General features: G+C 52.4%; 1 protein-coding gene across 2 annotated transcripts in view; it reads right to left on the bottom strand.

Moving 5' to 3' along the window:
- The window catches only part of WDR91 (WD repeat domain 91), a 36,106-nt gene extending 16,438 nt beyond the window's left edge, over window positions 1-19,668 (bottom strand). Inside the window, exons 1-6 of one of the 2 annotated variants that reach the window (XM_089329532.1) lie at window positions 19,569-19,668; window positions 17,053-17,232; window positions 16,324-16,531; window positions 14,818-14,900; window positions 11,695-11,825; window positions 9,835-10,000 (exon numbers count right to left, since the gene is read on the bottom strand). In XM_089329532.1, the coding sequence (XP_089185658.1) occupies window positions 9,835-10,000; window positions 11,695-11,825; window positions 14,818-14,900; window positions 16,324-16,531; window positions 17,053-17,199 (735 nt within the window). In that variant the 5' untranslated portion in view covers window positions 17,200-17,232; window positions 19,569-19,668. Of the gene's footprint in view, window positions 1-9,834; window positions 10,001-11,694; window positions 11,826-14,817; window positions 14,901-16,323; window positions 16,532-17,052; window positions 17,233-18,872; window positions 19,053-19,568 lie in introns of those variants that run through there. The other variant, XM_070071331.2, reaches the window with a different exon arrangement.
- Window positions 19,669-22,040: the final 2,372 nt, after the last annotated feature.

Raw genomic sequence — 22,040 nt, forward strand, 5'->3', positions numbered from 1 at the left:
ACACACAGAGAGGAAAGGCAGAGAGAGAGACACACACAGAGAGAGGTCTTCCATCCGATGGTTTACTCCCCAATTGGCCATAATGGCTGGAGCTGGGCCAATGCAAAGCCAGGAGCCAGGAGCTTCTTTTAGGTTTCCCACTTGGGTGCAGGGACCCAAAGACTTGGGCCATCTTCCACTGCTTTCCCAGGCCATAGCAGAGAGCTCGATCAGAAGTGGAGCAGCTGGGTCTTGAACCTGCGCCCATAAGGGATGCTGGTGCTTCAGGCCAGGGCTTTAACCCGCTGCACCACAGCGCCAGCCCCAAGAATAAATCAATCAAAAAAAAAAAAAAAAGCCACTTGAGAAGCTGGCATCTCAGAGACAGTTTAAGCCCAAATTTTCCCCCTTCTAATGTGGCTCCCTGTAAATGCACCCGAGAAAGCAGCAGGTGACAGCCAGGTGTTGGGCACCTACCACCACTGGGGAAACCCAGATGGGGTTCCGCCTCCTGGCGTTGGCTTGGCCCAGCCCCGGCTGTCGCAGCCATGTGGGCAATGAACTGGGGGACGGAAGATCTGCTCTCCCTCTTTCTGTACAACTCTGCCTTTCACAAGTAACTTTTGTGGTAGCTGGAGAAAGCTTGCTGTGTACCTGGCAGCGAGGGGCAGCAAGGTCAGCTTCCTTGGTTGCAGCCTGTTCCAGCACGGTGGGCTCTCAGCAAATGAGGTCAAGAGCCTGAAACAGCTATCAATCAGGCCTGACAGATCTGCCAGCCTAGTCAAGAACTATTACCCATGGAAGACTGCAAACTAGATTCTGTGAAGGCTATGTGTGGGAGCTAAAGAAATGAGAGGCGGACTCAGGGCACCAAACAGGACACCACGCTAACCCTCGGGCTCAGAAGGTAGGTCAGGTTCAAGGTACAGAGAGGAGACAATCGCTCTCCGACTCCTGTGCGTCAGATCACCAAGAACGTGCCTGCAGGGGCAGAGTCTCCCTTGCAGATGAAGTGAAAAGTTTCTGAAGACCACACAGCTTACCCAGAGCAACAGAAGGCTCTAACAGACCATTTTCCATAGAAAAAGTCAGAAACTTCTCAAAACATCAAGTCACCAAGTACTGTCCCACTCACAGGTGTCAGGTTCTGAAGGTTTCCCAGGATTTCTAGCAACTGCACAGGGACCATGTGGCCCAGTGCAACAGGAATTGTCCCAGAGGATACAAGTGAAGGGGAACCCTCACATCCTTTAATGGAGTAAGTGTAACGTTTATGTAAACCTGAGGACCGCACATGAGAAAGCAAACTGCAGATAAGTATCAGTATCACTGCAAAATTTCTGTATGTTATTCAACAATCTCTCCAACACTACATTAAAACAAAAACAAAAACAGTATATCACGATTCAGTGTAAGTCATACAAGGAAAGCAAAGATGGTTCAAAATTAGGGTATCTAGGGGTTGGCCTCATGGCATAGCAGGTAAAGCCGCCAACTGCAATGCCAGCAGCCCATGTGTGCACCGGTTCTTGTCCCAGTTGCTCTATTTCCAATCCAGCTCCCTGCTAACAGACTGGGAAAACAGCACAAGACAGCCCAAGTGCTTGGGCCCCTACCACCCTCAAGAAGCTCCTGGCTTCCACCTGGCCCAATCCTGGCCAGTGGTCACCTGGGGAGTCAGTGAGTAGACAATCTCCCTCACCCTCTCCCTGTTAATTTCAAATAAATATATTTAAAAGCAAAAAAGTTAGGCTATCTACTAATTATAATCCAATATAGCAATACATCTAAGTAGGAAGTCATGATTATCTCCCTAAATGGTGACAATATCCAACTCAACTGCTAACAGAACTACTTGAAAACAGATATGGACAGACACTTCCTTTACACAATTAAAAACATGCACTTATGTACATGTGTGTGGGTATGATCTGAAGCCAACTTCATACTTGATGGGAAAACACATGAAGCAGTACTGATAAGCAACAAGATACAATAGCCACTGTCCCTTATTATTGAATACTATATTGGGGGTCTTAACCAATGCAGTTATATAAAGAAAAGAAACGGAATAACAATTAGAAAATAAGTTAAACCATCTCTCTTCTGCAAATGACAGGACAGTATGCTCAATGGTAAAACTCCTAAGAACTCAACAAGGTAGCAGAATGTCAAAATCTAAGTCAGGAGCCTTCATATGCGCAGTAACCAGATAAAGAATCTAAGAGAACATCACACATAAATAACGGTAACCGTGTATCTAGAAATAAACCTGTCAAGAAAGGCATGAAATTTGCATAGAGGAAATTATAAAAATCCCCAAACGACATGAAAGTAGCCTGGAGCAAAGGAAAGGTATCCCTTCTTGGACAGGGTATCTCAACATCAGAAGGTCCATTCTAATGCATAAATTTAAGCTGAACTAAGTTAACGTAGAAAAGTTCTTTTCCGGCACTAAACATGTTGACAGTGCAGTTCGTATAGAAAAGTAAACACAAAGGAGTATCTAGAAAAACGTCAAAAAGGAAGACCCATGGGGGAGACTCTTAAATATAAACAATGCCCCCAGAGACACAGCAGTGTGGTACTAGAGCATGAATGGGCAGAAAGATCAAAGGAAGCACATTCTAGAAACAGACCCAATTACACATGAAGAGTTAGTATGACAATGGTGACATTTTCAGATACTGGAGCAAAGATGGAATGCTTTTTAAAGATGTATTAAAAAAGTCAGAGCTTCAAAGAGAGACATCTTCTCCTGGCAGACTTCCCTGGAAGTCTGGGCTCATTTGAAGATGACTGCTACACTGTGCCGAGACCTTACCCTTTATATATATGTTTTTTTAGCTTTTTATTTCTAAGTACTTTCAAGCTTAGTGCAAAGTTGCAAAAGTAGTATTAAGAACTTTTCCCCCACTTGGTGCAGGTGGGTTTCCGCCATCCTGCCTCCCCCTCGAGAACGTGAGACTCCCTGGCTCCCCACAGCCTCCTCCGCGTGCTCTGTGCTCTGCCTCTAGCACTTTCGCCAACGCAACGCGACGACGTCTGGTGCGGCTGCAGCCTGCATTTCTCTTACCACGAGTGAAGCGAGCATCTCGTGTGTGTGGAGTCCATTTTTGTATGTTTATTGTAAATTGTGTGGCTTTCCCCATTTCTTCTCTGTAAATGTTGATGCTTCCGCCTCAGTTTAAATTTTTCATATTTCAGGGATCTTAGGCATTTACTTTTAGTTATTGGTTGCGAACGTCATAGCTCAGTTTTCTCTTGATCTTTTGACCAAGTATGTCCGTCTCTTACTTTACTGCATTTGGATTCCGAGTCATGGTTAGCCTTCCCCTCCATAACACGGAGCGACTTCAGTGTTTCCTCTCATACACACATGGTTGCACTTTGTACGTTTAGACATCCGATTTGTTTGAGCCTTAGTGTATAATTGTGTAATTTTTGTCCAAATGGCTATCTGATTGTCCCCATACCACTAAAAATTCTGACTTGGGGCCAGCCTTGTGGCGTAGCCGATAAAGCCACTTCCTGCAATGCCAGCATCACATATGTGCACCAGCTGGTGTCCTGGCTGCTCCCTTTCTGATCCAGCTCCCTGCTAGTGGCCTGGGAAAAGCAGCAAGAAATGACCCAAGTGTTTAGACCCCTGCACCTACTTGGGAGAACCAAATGAAGTCCTGGCTTCGGCCTGGCCCAGCCCCGGCTGTTGCACTATTGTGGTCACCTGGAGAGTGAATCAATGGATGGAAGATTCTGTCTCTCCCTAACTCTGACTTAAAAATAAATCTTAAAATTCAAAGGAAAAAAGACACTCAAGTCACAAAGAGGAACACAAACCTATTAGAAAACGGTAGAAAGGCGGAAGCACAGACAGAGCCACTGCCCCGACAGTGAGAAGCTGCAGACAACGCTCAGGACTGCGTGGAGCCAGAGCCGGAACGGCCACTGATAAAGCCATGTGGCACTGACATTTAGCACAAAAAGAGAACCACTTGGCTTCTGCAACTTTCAACGCCGCCTGCCTGCATGTAGGATTTCCTACAGCGTATTTTCATGATCGTTTCCCCAAAACAAAGAGGAAAGACAAGTGCTGGCCTGTTTGTAACGGGGAGTACTTCTGTGAGGCTTAGGACCGCTGAACCCGTGCAGCTCAGCCACAAACATTCTCCTTCTAAGTGTCAGGACCACCCCAACACCAACTACACATGGGTCTTGGGAGGACAGGAACCAACGAGAAGTTAACGTTCACTGCGAGACGGGTTCCAGGGAGATGCAGCGAGGAGGGGCCGCTCCAAGCCGAGAGCTCTGTTAAGGACGAAGCCCGAGGAGGTGGCGGGCGGCAGCAGTCACGGTCCACTGGGGAGTCACGTTCCCTCTAGGAAGGCGGACGCCCAGCGGCCACGTCCCGGTGCGGGGAGGGGGGAGCACTTCTCCTGTACTTCCTGCCTGCCACGGGGAGATCCACGTTGCACGGAGGCGTCCTGCCTCGGGACCAAAGGCGAGCAGTGCCACACAGGGAGACGGGCACGGTGCAGTACTTTTCCTTCCCTGCTCACCGACTACGGCTGACACAATAAACTAAGAACTGCCCCTGTAATAGAGGGCGGAGTTTCCACCAAGAGAGCCGAGGCCTACGCACGTGCTACAGGCCCCACGGAAAGCGGACAAGAGCTTCCTGCAGCCAAGTTAATCCCTCAGGAAGGGTGAAAAGCCAGAGACAGTAAGGTCACAAGGTGACAAGTGCAGTGTCCACGAGACACTGAAACGAGCAGGTTAACGTCAGTGTGGGGCTCGCTACAAGTGCTTGCTGTGACACAACCAGAAATTCAAAGTTTAGTTTGGTTTTGCTTTAGGTACAAATCCCATAAACATCTTATGCATCGTCTTCCTGTAACTGTAATATTGCAATGGTCTTAATTTTCTACCATCAGCTCTCCAACTCCCACCTACAGCTCAGGAGAGACACTGTAGTTAACCTGTCACCATGGGGCCATCCCACAACTCTTGCTGGAGTCAGACAGAAGTCGACATTCGTTAATCATTGGTGGCCTGAGCAGATCAGGAGGGAGTTCAGAGCCCGAGTCGCCGGCAGACATCCAAACGCGGCAGGAAGCCGGCTCCAGTAACGTGGCCTCACGTGAGCCCAAACAGCCACCAGACCACAGGCCTTCTGAGCACACGGGTCCCAAGATTCAGATGGGAAGAGGACTGCTCCCCATCCCTGCCTAGACCCACGGGAACAGCCCCCAGGCAGCTGTCATCACTGCTCAAGTCCCAGTAGCTCGGAGGTAACTTGACACTAATAACAGTCCAAGTAATAGATGCTCATGGAGGCTTTGTTCTTGCCATTACAGTCAATTAGAGGTTATCGCTGTAATAAGGTAACTCCCACCTGCAGGCCCACAGCTCACCAAGTGGGTGTGACGGGAGCAGGGCTATGGCTAGGGAGAGGATGGAATACAAACCATAGGCGGTGTGCCCGGAGCGGCAGCCCAGACAAGCCTACTCCCTCCCTGGCTACTGTTATCAGAGATCCCACAAGAGCTTGGAAATTGTGGTTATACAGTTACTTCCTTTTTGCTTGTTTGCCATTTTTTGTCTGCAAATTCATACTGAAGGCCTGGAGAATATATATTGACATCTATTTTTGCAATAATGCTTTTGTATTTCAGTAATGACGACACTGGTCTCAGTGAACAATTTCAGGCAGGCAAAATGCTGATGTGAGTGAAGTATCCTATTTTAAAAATTGTTTCTATAGAGAACTGTAAAGTTGTGTCCGGCACTGTGGTGTAATGGGTAAAGCCACTGCCTGCAGTGCCAGCATCCCGTATGGGCGCCGGTTCGAATCCCAGTTGCTCTACTTCCAATCTGTCTCTCTGCTATGGCCTGGGAAAGCAGTAGAAGATGGCCCAAGTCCTTGGGCCCCGGCACCTGCATGGGAGACTGGGAAGAAGCTCCTGGCTCCTGGCTTTGGATGGCACAGCTCTGGCCGTTGCGGCCAATTGGGGAGTGAACCAGCAGATGGAAAACCTCTTTCTCTGTCTCTCCTCTGTGTAACTTTAAGATTTGAAAAAGTATAGGCATTTTACATTTCACTAACTTAATAAGTACCCACAAAAATACAAACTGTACTGTTAACAGTAAACACAGAAGCTGGGCTTTGGTGTGGCAGGAGTGAGATAAGGACTCCATGCATAATATTGGCTGACAAAGCAACATAGCATCTGTAAAAACCAAACACTGTTTTACATTGAGTTCAAAGCCACGTATCATTAAAATCCCTGGAACTGATCCTGCCACCCCTGCATTTGGTATCAGCGAGAGAGCATCTGGAACTTTACACTCCAACTTGGGCATCAACAGTAAAGACAGGGCCTGAAACATCAGAATGGGCCCCAAAGGGGAGGGCCCAAAATGGGGAGGGGTCTAGAAATCACACCAGGGGGGTGAAGAGTTAGGAGAGGGCTGGGAGAAGGACAGGAAGGGTTGTCCCAAACCAGAAGACTTACCTATCCAAGGCAAAGCTAGGTGAATAAACACCTTTTTTTTTTTTTTTTTTTTTTTTTTACAGGTAGAGTGGACAGTGAGAGAGAGAGAGAGAGAGAGAGAAAGGTCTTCCTTTGTCGTTGGTTCACCCTCCAATGGCCGCCACAGCCGGCGCTCTGCGGCCAGCGCACCGCGCTGATCCGATGGCAGGAGCCAGGAGCCAGGTGCTTCTCCTGGTCTCCCATGGGGTGCAGGGCCCAAGCACCTGGGCCATCCTCCACTGCACTCCCTGGCCACAGCAGAGAGCTGGCCTGGAAGAGGGGCAACCGGGACAGAATCCGGCGCCCTGACCGGGACTAGAACCTGGTGTGCCGGCGCCGCCAGGCAGAGGATTAGCCTAGTGAGCCGCGGCGCCGGCTGTGAATAAACACTATTGAGAGGTTTCTACCCATAGCTTTCTAACAAGCACACATTCCCATTTCAACCATCAATGATCTGTGCAAAGATAAACATCACGCTCCTATACACAGAAGGAGGAGGGTGAGCTAGGGGCCGGCCTTGTGGCACAGTGGGTTAAACCAGAGCCTACGATGCCGGCATCCCACATGACTGCCAGTTCAAGGCCTAGCTGCTCCACTTCCAATCCAGCTCCCTGCTGACACACCTGGGAAGGCTGCAGAATATGATCCAAATTCTTGGGCCCCTGTTGTCCAACTGGGAGAACTAGATGGAGATCCACAGCCCCAGACGTGTGGCCATTTGGAGAGTGAACCAGCAGATGGACGACATCCCTCTCTCCCCTCCTGTAACTCCGCATTTCACGTCAATAAACCTTTATAAAGAGGGTGAGCTAGATGACCTGCAAGCTTCCCTCAGACTCAACAACTGTTATGGTCTCAAGTGGGTTATTTTTAGAACTGAAACACCAATGCCAATTTAAATTGTCTCCCATCATTAACAACCAACTGACCTGACCACCAAGCTTTTCAGACTGCAGGTCTCCACCACCTCCACTCAAGAACCGCCAACTCTGCTCGGCTGACATACCACACGGTGACGCAGGCTTTGTTCAGTGAACGAGTACTCTAGAGGCAAGGTGAGCAATGTTCTGCCGCATCATCCGCTCTGACCCTCACCTCTCGGCTGTGAACTTGACAGTTTCTAATCCCGTGGCAGACCCACCTCGTGGCACACGGACTCTGAACACACACAGAGCACGACCACAGGCTTAACTCCAAGGGAGCCCTGCCTGAGCTTCCCTTCATTAAGTCAGGGAGGACTTCCTAACTTCAGGCTCATGTCAAAGGGGCCCGACACTCCACACATCATCCGTTAGGGTTCAGCTGTTGAACAGTCAGTCAGAGATCCAGAAGGCAAACAGTAAAACTTACTTGGCACGGAACTGGAATCCTTTTAAGATGCAAATGTTCATTTAACAAATAACCTACTGACAAGGTAACTGACTATTCTTTGCTTCAGTCCCCGTGGGTGTTAACACTACCATCATTGGGGCCAGTTCTGTGGCACAGCAGGTAAAGCCATCGCCCGCAGTGCCGGCATCCCATACGGGCGCTGGTTTGAGTTCCAGCTGTTCCACTTCCAATCCAGCTCTGCTATGGCCTGGGAAAGCAGAAGATGGCCCAAGTCCTTGGACCCCTGCACCCATGTGGGAGATCCAGAAGAAGCCCCTGGCTCCGGATCGGCTCAGCTCTGGCTGTTGTGGCCGTTTGGGGAGTGAGCCAACGGCTGGAAGACCTCTCTGTCTCTCCCTCTCACTGTCTGAAACTCTACTTCTGAAATAAGTAAGTAAAATCTTACAGAGATGACCACCATGTCACCTGGAGGGCACTGAGGTCTCACAACCTAGGTCGCCAGACAGAACAGGATCTTCGGGAACCCAACTTACACCTGTCATTTACTGAGTGCTTCTCATCTGCCGTGCACTGCACATACCAAAAGCTCTTTTATCCATTCAATTAATCCTCTTAGGGAGCAAGTACTACTATTTCGAGGCAACCTCAAACATCTGTAGGAAGATGGAACTAAAAGCTGTTTATTTTGATGCGATCGCTTTTTGAAGCCTTCGCATTGTTTTCTCACAATGTGATTTGGCCATAAGTCTTGGATTGTTTGTTGATTTATTGGAGAGGTAGAGTTACATAGAGAGGAGAGACAGAAAGGTGGCCGGCCCTGAGTTTTCTGAAGACCCCTCACACTACCCAAGCAGACTGGGGTGCACTTCAGCCCCGTGAGCACTGATGATAAACAGAGCCAGCGCCCAACTCCCAAGGGCACGTTCCGTCTCATCCCATGGCCTGCGCGGCAGCTCCGACTCCACAGCACTAAGCTGGAGTGCTGCAGTAGAAACCCTCACATTCAAGCCAAAGAGGCAGGAGAGGAAGGTGCAGAATACAATGACTCACTTTATCTGCAACTAATAAAAATATATCAGACGGGAAAGCATCCTACCCCAGCAATAACACTCAAGGGACTTCAAAAGGTACACACACACACACACGCGCGCACACACACACCGAAAAACTATGCACGATTTAAGAAAAATCTTCCACTAAAACACTTAAATTTTATTTCCATTTTCCATGAACTTTTTGAAGTCCCTTCACATAGCCGAGTCTGGCAAACTTGCACTCTGATAGGATTCACTGGTTTCAGAAACGCCCGACGACTTATGCTAGGCCAACTACTCAGTGGCGCCCTGGGCTGTCTGGGATCTAAGCCAGCATCAAAGAAATTCTCTTGCAGTCTTCTGTGACAGTGACAAGTAGGGGCAAGCCCTGTGCAGAACGAACAAATACCAACCTGTAGGCGACATGCGGGGACTCAGGCAACCTTAGCTTATACTTCAGTCAGACACTAAAGTCACCAAAAGTTCAAAGTGGCCAACCTGCTTGAACTCACACTTGAGCCACCAACACACAGAAATAAGCAGCCAGGAGTTGCCAGGAAGTCTGGAAGAAGGAGAGGGAGCCATTGAAACCTACTTCCTGCCACCTGCCAGCCACTGCTTCCATCACAGCTGTGCACTGGCATCGGAGGGGTGATGGACGAGCATGGGGAGGCCAGAGAGCAGTCACTGAGCCATCTCCCCGCCAACATCTGCCCTCCAGCCACAGGGGAGGAAGAGGGCACATAGCAGATGGCTTTACCCTTACTGTTGTCCCCTCTCTCTTCCTGCAGGGCTGTCACTTGACTTGAGGGGAAAGGCAGGGATGGAGGAAGAGAGGGAAGGCAAAGTGAATTCAGAACCAGCACAGCCAAGAAACTGCACCCACAACGGGGCCACCAGGGAGGTACCCGAGCACACGCAGCAGTGGCTCCTGGGCCGACGGCACCGGTGCTTACCTGGCTGCTGAAAGACCCTTTCTTGGCCGCACTTGGAGCCTGAGGGGGGCCCTGGGCTGGTGACAACCTCGAAGGGCTCTTCTTACTCTGAGGCAGCAGTGAGGACAGGAAGCCCACGCGAGGCGACTGGGAGAGGGAGGCGCTCCGCTGGCTGCACACCATGGCTCTGTTCAGACAGACACGCCACAGGGTCACAGGGCCGGAAGGGGACACGGGACAACCAAGAACAGACCACCCAGGCCTTAGCTAGCTCCAGGAGCCGAGCTGGAAGGCGGTATCACTCAATACCTTTTTTTTTTTTTTTTTTTTGTACAAAGGGAGCTGGCAGCTTGTCTGGCTCTTCTTGGAGGATGTGGTCAAGCTCAGAGCTGCTTTGTCTGACCGCCCCTGGCCACGGGTGCTACTGAGCAACTCAGTCATGGCTAGCTCAAAGCGAGACATGCTGGAGGTTTCATATACACTGGAATTCAAAGACTTAGCATGACGGGGCTGGTGCTGTGGAGAAGTGGGTAAAGCCACCGCCTGCAGTGTCGGCACTCCACATGGGTGCCAGTTCGAGTCCCAGCTGCTCCACTTCTGATCCAGCTCTCCGCTATGGCCTGGGAAAGCGGTGGAAGAGGGCTCCTGCACCCTCATGGGAGACCCAGAAGATGCTCCCGGCTGCTGGCTTCAGGTTAGCCCAACTCCGACAGTTGCAGCCATTTGGGAAGATTTCTCTGTCTGCAATTCTGCCTTTCAAATAAGTAAATCTTTTTATAAAGAAATCTGAAGAGACCTAGCATGAAAAAAAGGCATAAAACGGCTCACTAGTTTGTGTTCGCTGCACACTGAAGCAACACTTTTAGATATACTGGGATATGTTATCACATCATTACAACTGACTTCACTTGTTCGGACTCTGTTTTTAAACAGATGCTACAAGTTTGTAAGGCCCAGCTTCAGCTTGCAGTTTGTTTCCATCCGATGGCGATGGCTGGGCCGCTCGTCTTCACCTGGCACAGTCCTCGGCTGTACACGCTCTGCAATCTGTCTGCGCCCCCAACCCCCATCACCAGCTGTGTCCGCCAGCACCTCCGTTTCTTCAACCACTGCTATTGTTATCACCACCACCTCAGACCCCTGCTTTAACTGGCTTTTTAAAGACTTATTTATTTGAAACAGTTACAGGGAGGTAGAGACAGAGGTCTTCTACCTGCTGGTTCACTCCCCAGATGGCCGCAACAGCTGGAGCTGTGCCGATCGGAAGTCAGGAGCCAGGAGCTTCTTCCTGGTCTCCTACACGGGTGCAGGGCCCCAAGTACTTGGGCCATCCTGTACTGCCTTCCCAGGCCACAGCAGAGAGCGGTATCTGAAAAGGAGCAGCCAGGACTAGAACCGGCGCCCAGATGGGATGCCGGCGCTTCAGGCCAGGGCTTTAACCCACTGCGCCTCAGCGCCGGTCCCGACTGGCTATTTTCCAACACTTCTCTCTCTCCCCACCTCTTTCAGTGGCATGCTTCGAGGAGCCCATCTAGCTGTCCATGTGAGACATTCCTGACGCACAAAGACTTCCCAGGCTTGTGCTGTGGTTTATCTGTCCAGGCCACGCGCATCTGGGTGCACACGCCCCTGGCAGGGCTGTGCAGCCCTCCCTCCCTGGGTACAGCCAGAGGCTCACAGTGCGAAAAGCTCCTAGGGGGAACCTCAGGGAACAGGGCCTCTTACAAGACTGAGGCGAGGGCCTCGCGTGCCCAGGCAGCTCTTTGGCAAATCTCCCTCGCCAGGCAAAGGGGGCCACAGCCAAGGTGGGGCCGGAGAGACACAGGGCTTACAGCACAGGGGACGAAGGAGAGGAGGGGTGGCCACTCCACACACACTCACAGCTCTGAGTCCCCCAGGCGGTCCATGTTGGAGACGTAGGGCGGCAGTTTGTGCTGGACCAAGGCCTCTTCCTCCTCTGGCGGATGCTCTTCTTTCTTCAGCCGGTGGACTTCAGCCTGCAGCGCAAAAAGCTACACAGGGGTAGGACTGAATGAGCCGATGGCCTCGCCGCATCTTCCCTCTGGTGGAGAACATTCTAGAACCATCACATCCCAACCCAAGCTCCCGACTTCAAGTGCCACTTTCCCTCAGCCTCAAGGTGCCCTTCTCTGCTCATCGTGCACTGGAGAAATCGGCCAAATGACAGCTGGTGCTGGACTAGAGTGAGCTGCGAAAACCTGCAACCATTACAAATCCAACCTGTTCCTTTTTATTGTCGGACTTACTTCCTAGTTACCGAGTTTCTTCCTAAATTCACTGAGAAAAAAAAAGGGCCCCATGCCCACCTGCCTTCCTCCTGTTTTAGAAGTCCTACAGAAAAAAATAAAGTTGCAGTAAATTGGGGCATTTAGCCTTTTATCTAAAGAAAATAAAGACACACTAATTCATCCACACACATACCCAAAATTCAGCTTATATAACCTTCCTTCTCCTGGCAATACACATGTAGAGATTTTAATTTCAGGACACAGAAAAGTTCAAGATAAAAAAAAAAAGTGTGGGTCCCTCGGCTCTGCTGTGTTATCAAACCAGGCAAATGCATATCTGAGTAGAACCAATGCAACTTGTCGCTCCCCTTCTTCGCGGAGGAACGACACTGGACCCTGCGCTGTTCTTTCGTCTGCTCGGCCCTTCCTGGGTTGGCTGCCAACCCGGGAAGGACCAGCAGCAAACCCGGGAAGGGCCGAGCAGACGAAAGAACAGCACAGGGTCCAGTGTCGTTCCTCCGTGAAGAGGGGGAGCAACATAATGGTGCCATGACTCGGATAGGAAGCTTAGGAGGGAAGAAGCGTGAAGAAGCGGGAAAACACCGAAGAGAGAGACTAGCAAAGAGCCTAGGGAAAAGCCGGATGGAAAAAGTGCCGGAAGAAATCTAGGGTTGAAAACGAAAGTGAAAGCTAGAAGAAATTTAGACTCGGATACGGACTGCAGGTTGAAAGTGAAAGCTAGAAGAAACTTAGACTCGGATACAGACTGTGGGGAGAAGCCAGGAGAAATGAGGGAGAGATATTGTTGGAAGAAAGTTAGAAAATATACCGGGTAGAAAAAAATATGTTAGGGAAAATGAAGCTGCGGGGGCAGGCCGAAGCGGAGACGTAAGCTAGGTTGGGATTCGTCAAGTCAGCCCGGGGAGCAAAAGGCAAAAAACTAAAACCAGAAGCAGAGACGTAAGCTAGGTTGGAATTCGTCAAGTTAGCCTGGGGAGCAAAAGACGGGAAGCCAAACCGAAAAGTGGAGGCGTAAACTAGGTTGGACGGGAAGCCAAACCGGGAAAAGAGATGTAAGCTAGGTTGGAATCCGTCAGATTAGCCCGGGGAGCAAAAGACGGGAAGCCAAACCGAAAAGCGGAGACGTAAACTAGGTTGGATTTCATCAGGTTAGCCCGGGGAACTTAGACTGAAAACTAAACCAACCGATGGCAGAAACGTGAACTAGGCTGTGATTAGCGGAAGCCGCCGAGCGCAGAGAAAGCGCGCGGGGCACAAGCGGAGAGAGCGCACGGGGCGCGAGTAGATAGGGAGCGCGGGGCTGGCGCGGAGGCTGTGGTGCGGAGCGCGTGTGAAGCCAGGAAGCTGTGCAGATGAGAGAAGTGCGGGTTGAAGCCGCGCAGAGCTGGGAAGCCGCCGCGGGGCGGGCGCCGGGAAGCCGCGGGGATAAGAGAAACAGAAGTATAGCAGTAAAATGAGAGAACTAGGAATGCTGGCAGATAGAAGTAAAATAAGAGAAATAGGAATGCCTGGAGATAGAGAAATAGAGAAAAATAAGGCCTCCCCACAACACGGCAATGAGAAGGCTTGGATTCGGTCTGCTTGATTAGTAAGACGATAAGCACCTGCGGGCGGCTAGCAGAATATCCGCTGCAGGTCACCGAAGACAGGCACGTTATCAACACCAATAAGTCTCCCCACAATACGGCAATGAGAGGGCTTGGATTTGGTCTGCCTGATTAGTAAGGCGATAAGCACTTGCAGGCAGCTCGAGCAGAGCATGTGCTGCAGGGCACCGAACACAGGCACGCATCAGCGCCTAAAAACCTCCTCACAACATGGCGAAGAGAGGACCCGGATTCGGTTTGCCTGATTGGTAGGGCTTGTAAGCACCTGTGGGCAACTCCAGCAAGCAGAGCAGAGTGTGTGCCGCGGGGCACCGAAGACAGGCGCGTATCAACGCCAAAAAATAAAAAGAAAGGGGGAACTGTGGGGAGCAACTCGGACTAGACTAAGTTACTGGAATTAAGACTTATTCTATGCATCTGCTCTCCCACAATATGGCGCTGGGAGAGGAGTAAACAACTGTTACACAGCTGCCTCCATTTCGACCAATAACCTGCAGGAGCTGATCCTGCTCCTGATTGGAGGAGAGCAGCGTGCTCAGCATGTGGGTAGCAGAGTTGGGATTGGTGGAAGAGGACTATAAAGGAGGAGAGAGACAACATGCACCAGGAACATCCAGATAACATCTGAGCAGCCCCCGAGAGAGCCGGCCGGCGGTGTGCCGTTCCCCTGCGGAAGTGGGGAAAGTGGCAGGGGGAGCCGCCCTTCCACGGAGGTGGAAGGATCGGCAGCCAACCCGGGAAGGACCAGCAGCAAACCCGGGAAGGGCCGAGCAGACAAAAGAACAGCGCAGGGTCCTGTGTCGTTCCTCCGTGAAGAGGGGGAGCGACACAACTGTGTCTGGGCCATCAACAGCAGCCATGGGATTCTACGTGGAAGAATGGAGAGAGATGGATGAGGACAGGCGAGCTGGGAAGTGGAGTGAATGAATCATCTCCCGATTATGGCTCACTACTGTCCATTATTATTTATGCTCTACACATGATCTAGAGGATGGGTCTTCTCTAGTTTGAGGCAGTTTAACCCCCAATTCCAGACATGACTTCCCTGTAGTCAGCGTTCCTCTGCCACTACCCAGCTACACACACGCACACACACACGCCACGGAGCGAGCACGTGCCAAACAAACCTTCTGGCGTAGAACTTCATTTTCTTCCTGAACCTGGTTGGTTCTCTGGCACTCCGCATCAAAGTTCAGGATCACGGGGACCGGTGCATGAGGTTAAAGAGTAAGCCTGTCTGTGCAGTGTCCCAACATCGCTCCCAGGCTGACACAGCAGTAAAAACACCTGGACCCGAGACACCGGGACCGGAGGACAGGGTGGGTGCGGGGGGTGCCTCCCCGCTTTGTCAGCCTCTCGTCCCTGGGTCTGTCACAATAGATGGGCCCAATTTCGTTGGGACAGGCTCACTGACTCAAGCCCACAGAAAAAGACAAATCCAAAGCTGTGCATTGTCCCTCCAACCCTGGGACTACTGGGCCAGTACGCACAGAGCTTCGGCGAGGTCAGGTGCACACTCAGCTGAGTAGCCCTGGAAGGCCAGGGGCTTTGCAAGCACTCCGCCAGCCGGGAAGAAGGTTCAGCCACATAGCCTGTGTGTCCCCAGACTGGCCTTTTTCTGGCAAGCTTGAAACAGAGTTTCCCACGGACTGGGACCACACGCCACGCCATTGCTATCTGCCTTCTAGCTCGGGGCAGCCCCAGAGAGCTGCAGTGGGAGCACAGAGCCGACTGGGCCTCATCCCTGGGGAAGTGAACCGTGGCTCCCCCGTGCGTGACCTCCCGTGCAGGGTCCCGAGAAGCTCCGGAGTAGTCCTTTCAATTGCCCCCAAGGGCCCAGCTCCCAGGGTCACCAGGCCAGTGTAGCCACCCTGCTGGTGCCACTTGAAAGCCTCGGGCTTAGGAGGCAGTGGCGGGGAGGGTAGAATGCACACAGCACAAGCAGCGAGGGCAGAGGCAGGAGAAGCACCCTTTCCGCCGCCACCAGACACTGCTCCGGGAGCCCAGGACAGCCACCGTCGGCAAGCTCAGATCTCAGCCACGTCCCGCCAGGCGGCCTCATTCAAAGCAGACTCCCTTCGCCTCCCCTGGATTTCCAGCCCAGAGAGCAGGAACAATGGCGCCTGCCTGGGGCCTTGGGATCTCCTGCTTTCCTCGACACTAATGGCACAGTCGGTAGGCTGTGTACTACATACAGGCCTTCTTGCAGATGCCCACTTAGGTATTTTTAAGGCTAACCTGCTTTCTGGCAAGTTGACGAACAGTCAACACAGGAAAACCCAAACGCGTTCCCATCTGCTACCTAATCCCAGCCACAACAACTGATATCCCTGGGGACAGTCGTGCAGAGGGTGTTCAAGGCTGGACCGTCAGCCGACTTCCCACCCCTGGGCCTGCTCACACAGCTGCCTCCGCCCAAGCATGTCAGCAATTACTACAGCAGCTCAGCAGGGCCAAGATCTGCAATCCCTGGCCTCCTGACAAAAACAACCACAAGTCGTCCAGCCCCCTCACATGACAAGGATCCTTGGGCAGTCTGTAGAGGGAACGGCTGCGTCGGGGGCAGCGGCTACTGGTCACGGCGTCTGGGAGCCCCAGACCGGGCCCACGGCCGCAGGCAACAGGAAGGATATGCATGCACTCAAACAGGACACTCAGGAAGTTGTGCAGGGACACGATGAAGGTGTCCGCCCACTGTCGGGAGAAGTAGGTAGCAAAGGTGGGGTTGGTGTCCGGCGACGGCAGGAAGGGCAGGACAAACCAATCCTTCCACTCGGCCTGGTTCTGGAGCTCCGTGGCCTGCTTTGCAAAGAACTCCTGGGCCTTGTCGTTTCTGTTTGTCTGCGAGACACAGAGGAGGGGGAAGATGGAGATGCGGGGTGAGCTTCCTCACCCCTGCCGAGCAGACGGCCTGTGCGTGTCAGCCTCCCCGGTAAGTGGCCCACGAGGACCTGTCCACTCCACAATGGAAAGCGGCCATCGCCCCTTTTCTCGAGGGCTTGTCACTGCAAAGCTGGTTTCATGTGCAGCTTAAGAACAAACGCCATCCTGAAAACGAGTCCCTGAGGTTCTACAAAAACCCGACTGCCCGATTCTCCGATCATCTGTACTGCTTATTACAGAAACCTCAGGCCAGCAACTTCATATTCTTTCCAACATCTTAAATAGGAAGGAAAACAGAAATGGGGAAGTCAGATGATCCAGAGGAGAAGGAAAAAACCAGCACGAAATAACGTGACTGTCCCGCTCCTTCCACAGGAAGGCACACAGCCCTCCCCAGGGGCGAGACCAAGCCCTATCTGTGGGTCAAGACCAAGCCCTATCTCCGCCAAAGGCGGCAGAGCCCCTGGAGCACCAAGCACCTGGATTGTGTAGACGAGATAGAAGCGGAACAGGCTGGTCTTGAGCTTGTTGATGGTGGGTCTGTACACGTCCTCCAAGCGGCTGAAGAGCCGCCGCTCCAGGTAGCTCCAGTAATCCCGCAGGGCGGCCAGGTCGTACACCTGCATTAGCTGCTGCAGCTGGTCCACTATCTTGTCCACCTGGTGAGAGCGGAGGGGTGGGGAGGGTGAGGACAGGAGGCAAAGCCCCCCTCATTCCACAGGGCACAGCTTTTTCCCCACTGCCATAGCTTCGGGATGTGAGCAGTTTTAAGTTAGGGGCTGGAGCTGGGCGGTGCAGCAGGTTAACATCCAACGTCCCATATCCAGGCACCGTTTCAAGTGCACGCTGTTCCACTTCCAATCCAGCTCTCTGCTAATACGCCCAAGAACGCAACAGCGGATGGCTCAGATACCCGGACCCCTGTCACCCACACCGGGGCCCCGGCTGGAGTTCCAGGCTCCCGATTTTGGCCTGACCCAACCCTGGCCGTTGCAGCCATGTGGTAAGTCAGAGGATGGAAGATCCCTTTCTCTGTCACCCTGCCTATCAAATAAATACATCTTTCCCTAAAGAAAAAATAAAAGTTTTTAATTTGCCATTTAAATCTGACAATTTATACAAATTTTAAGTTAGCAGTCTTTGAAGTTAAATAACTGTACCACCTTTTAAGTTACAGCTCGAATCTTGGGCAGGCACAGAAATTTCAGGTGTTATGGACTTTGGCCCGAGAAGCAGGAGATTTGGCTCCAGGTCCTGGATCTGCCTCTGACTTACATGACTAAGTTGGCACTGTCACTTCAACTGCTTCCTCGTTTGCTTCACATTGAAAATAAACGTGTAAGAGCACATGAGATGGTCCTCCTTCTAGCTCCACAGTTCCAGGACTCCAAGGGGCAACGGGAGTCACGCTAATGGACCCTCGCCAGTCATCAGCGACCCACCAGCGACCTCATAGCTGCGCAGACTATCAGCCAAACGAGCCACCTCCTTGTGAGGCGCAGTTATACCCGAGTAGGTGACTGGGAAAAGGTTCTGGCTATCAACACTTTAGTCCCCATAGATTACAGACTGGGGCAGGGAGCCCAGAGAGGCGAAATCCTGTTTCAGGAGCCTCTAACTTCGTCCAAACAAGAAACCCGACTTCCCAACTCCCCTCCAAGGAGGCCCCTTGCTGGAGTTCACTGTCTCAATTCACCTGCCAACACCCGCTGAAGTCGACACACAAACCACACACACGTGGATTCCAAGAACTTCCCCACGGAAATCCATACCGGAGCCCCGAAAGTTTGTTTTAGCACGTGCAATGAGGTCTTCCTCCAGTGCTTAGTTGCAATATTGCCAGTGAGCTAACAAGGGCACTTGAGACCGACATCACCGGTGTCTGAACCCAGCTAACGTTCTGGGCTGCACACACCCCTGCTGCGCTCCCACTGCCTCGGGAAAACAACCCTGGGATAGATACGTCGGCCGCCAGAACCTCCCAGCCACCCAACCCTGGTTGCTGAAACCACATGGGTCTCCCCAGCCATCGACTGACCAGCACCTGCTAGGAGGCCGGGGAGCAACACCCAGACCTGCACCAGCGGTCAGGCCACAGCCCCCGACTGCAGGACAACTTCAGGCGAGTCACGCCCGTGTCAGGGCCTCGGTTCCCCGTCCGCCAGGCCAGGGCCGCGCGCGCCGATCTCCGCGGCCCCCACGCCGCCGGTGACAGCGCCGCCCCCGCCCCTGAGGGCAGTGGGGGCTGGGGAGCGGGCTGCTCCCGGGCTCCCTCGGGCCGCCCCCGCAGGCCCCTCACCCGAAACCCCTTCTCTTTGTCCGCCTTGATCTCGGCGTCCAGCTGCCGCAGGGTGTGCGTAAAGCCGCGGAAGAGCAGATACTCGCGGACCAGCTCGTCGGTGCGCTCCACCGCCTCCGCCATCACTGCGCCGGCGCCTAGAGGGGCCGCGGCCGCGAGGGACGAAGGGGCGGGGCCTGGCGGGGGCGGGGCGGAGACGGGGGGCGGGCGCCAACACGTCACTCCGCGGCCAGCCTACCAGCGCACACGCACCGCGCGCCTCGCGCCCTGAAGCCCTGCCCCTCGGTCGGCGCCCCGCCCCGGCCCCGCCCCGCCGTGTCGTCATGCCGCGGCCGCCCGGAGGGGCTGCTGGCGGAGGCTCTGCGGGCGCTAGTTTTCCTGGCGGCGGCATTACAGCTCCGAGTTCCTCAGAACGGCAGCAGCTGTTCAGTCTGGAGAACGTAGCACACGGCCGCGAGGCAGGCGGGGAGTGGGTGCCCGGCTGATCGCAGACCCCTGTGACTCCCACCTCTCCTTTTAAAAATGGAGGGATCGCAGGTGTGCGGTCGGGGGGCTCCCGTTCCCCGCAAAGCCCTGCCCACACGGCAGGGTCGCCACGACGCCTGGCGACGACGGAAAACCCGAGTTACGATGAGGTGGTGCCTGTGCCTCGTTAATTAAAACAAAAAGGCAGACGGCTGTGAGAAACAGCCTCACCCGTCCACTCCAAGGATGGCCCCGGACCAGAAGCGCAGCGCAGCGCAGCGGGCAAGCCAGACTTCGCTAAGCGCCCTGCAGACCCGGGGGCTTTGCAGCGAGCTATTTATTCCCCCAGCACGCAGGTCCGGCCTCCAGGTCCCCATTGGCTGAGTGAGTGCGGGGCTCACCCGCTTCAGCTGTTTTGGCCACTAACACCCTGTTTGCCTAAGAACTGTCAGGTGCGTGGACCCGGGCCGTTCTGCAAACTGTGACAAGTCGACTGCTTGTCGACTCTCAGCTAAAGGCTTCACTTTGAAAATGAGCCGAATGTTTACTTCTCACAAAGATAAAATGTGTGTGTGCATGTGTGTGTGTGCGTTTGCACATTTTGAAAACCCAGGAAGATTACACGCCGACTGTTTATATTTGCTTTCTCTGTGAGGTGAGACCAGAAGGGACTTTCACTTCCTATTTTTCACTTTTTCTCAATTGTTTGAAGTTTTCACAGGTGTCCATATTTTTGTAATCTGGACGACAACCAATATGTACGAGCTGATGGGAGATCTCTCTGTTTCCTTCTGTCTCTAAATCTGCCTTTCAAATAAATAAATTGTCAAATAAATAAATTAAAAAAAAAAAAAACAGAACGAAAACAGAAGTTGGAGTCAGGGACTGGAGCTGGGAATTGGATGCAGGCACTTCATTATGGGATGCCAGAATCTTAACCGATGTCTTAACCACGGGGCTAAGTGCCCTTGGGTTACCCTTGGGTTCTCCGTTATAAAAAAGGCCCTCGTTAGCTAATCACCTTCCAACATCATATTTGCAGAATAGGTCTCAATATACAAGTTTGGAGAAGACACAAATATTCAGACCAAGACAATCATCTCAGAGAGGCTGTGTAACTCTCTTGGAAAAATAGCATGGCTCTCACCCCCAGTGTTGTTACCCCCCTTGCTCTCTTGTGCCTTTCTCCATAGCACTTATGACATCTGATAAAATGATATTTTACTTATTTAGCGTGTTGTCTCTGCACCCCCACCCCCACCAAAAATAAGCTCCAGGAAAGGAGATGTTTTTGTCTGCACTGTTTGCAGTTATATTCCTCAGAGCCAAAAGCAATGTCAGGTTTACAGTGGTTGCTCAATAACTACATATTGAGCCTAATTTCAGTGAGGGCCCAGCCACCGCCACCTGCAAGCAGGAGAGGCCTGTAAGAGAGCTCTGGGTCAGCCCTGTATGTGAGCTTCGTGAGCCTCTGCCTGGTTCCCTGTCCAAAGCATTCCTTTTTTTTTTTTTTTTTTTTTTTGACAAGCAGAGTGGACAGTGAGAGAGAGACAGAGAGAAAGGTCACCCTCCAATGGCCGCCAAAGCTGGCGCACCGTGGCCGGCGCACCACGCCTATCCGAAGGCAGGAGCCAGGTACTTATCCTGGTCTCCCATGGGGTGCAGGGCCCAAGCACTTGGGCCATCCTCCACTGCTTTCCCGGGCCACAGCAGAGAGCTGGCCTGGAAGAGGGGCAACCAGGACAGAATCCGGTGCCCCGACCGGGACTAGAACCCGGTGTGCCGGCGCCGCAGGTGGAGGATTAGCCTAGTGAGCCGAGGCCCCGGCAATGCATTCCTCTTTGCCTTCCAGTGTTTTGAGTCACTCATTAAAGGTTTCTGGAAGCACTTCAGTGTGTCACCGTTATTAACCGGACAAGGTACTAGACTCTCCAGCTCATTCATTAGCCCCAATCAGCTGTTGCGATTTGTCTGACACTGCGTGTACTCTGTTCCCTGTCTTACAGTAGAGGGTGGCCTGGGGTTCAGTTAAGAAGCTGCTAATGAGGGCGTGAGGTTTTGTTGTACACAGAAAATTGTATTTTGACCCACAAGGCGAGCTGTGAACTACTTACTCTCTCTGCCTTTGACCCATAGACCTGGGAGAGGAAGGAGAGCAAGGAACACAGAGATGGGGGGAATAAACGCTTAGTGAGTACCTACTGGGCGCCAGATATTGTGCTTGATGTCAAGGACATAATAACAAGCAAGACCAGAGTCCTTGAGCTCGGGCTGGCTGGGGAAACTAAATGACGGATAAACACAGTCAATTTCTGGCTGCAGGGTGGAGACTGGGTCAGATGGGAGCAGGGCTGGACAGGAGGGTGAAAGCCAGTTCAAGGAAGAGATGGGACTACAGCAGTGGCACTGGGAGAAAGAGCCGGGATTTGAGAAGCGTTAGGGAGTCGATCAGTCAGACCTGGGGACTGGTTAGCTGCATTGAGGAAGGATCAGGGATCATCAAAGGTTGGCTAAGTTTCTGGCCTGTGCATCTCTCTGTACAGGATGACTCCCAGGAATCAATCCAATTTAACCCCAGGGGCAGGAGCCAAGGATAACAGGTCAGAGTTGCAATAATCTGGAGTTATCTGAGGTCCTACTGCCACTTTAAAATTTCTCCTTTTATCAGCCCCTAAGGCATTAGGATCTGGCTAAAAAGCCCAT

Source organism: Oryctolagus cuniculus, chromosome 3 (genome assembly GCF_051225735.1).
Source record: "Oryctolagus cuniculus isolate XC-2025 breed Fujian yellow rabbit chromosome 3, ASM5122573v1, whole genome shotgun sequence".
NCBI classification, from domain to species: Eukaryota; Metazoa; Chordata; class Mammalia; order Lagomorpha; family Leporidae; genus Oryctolagus; species Oryctolagus cuniculus.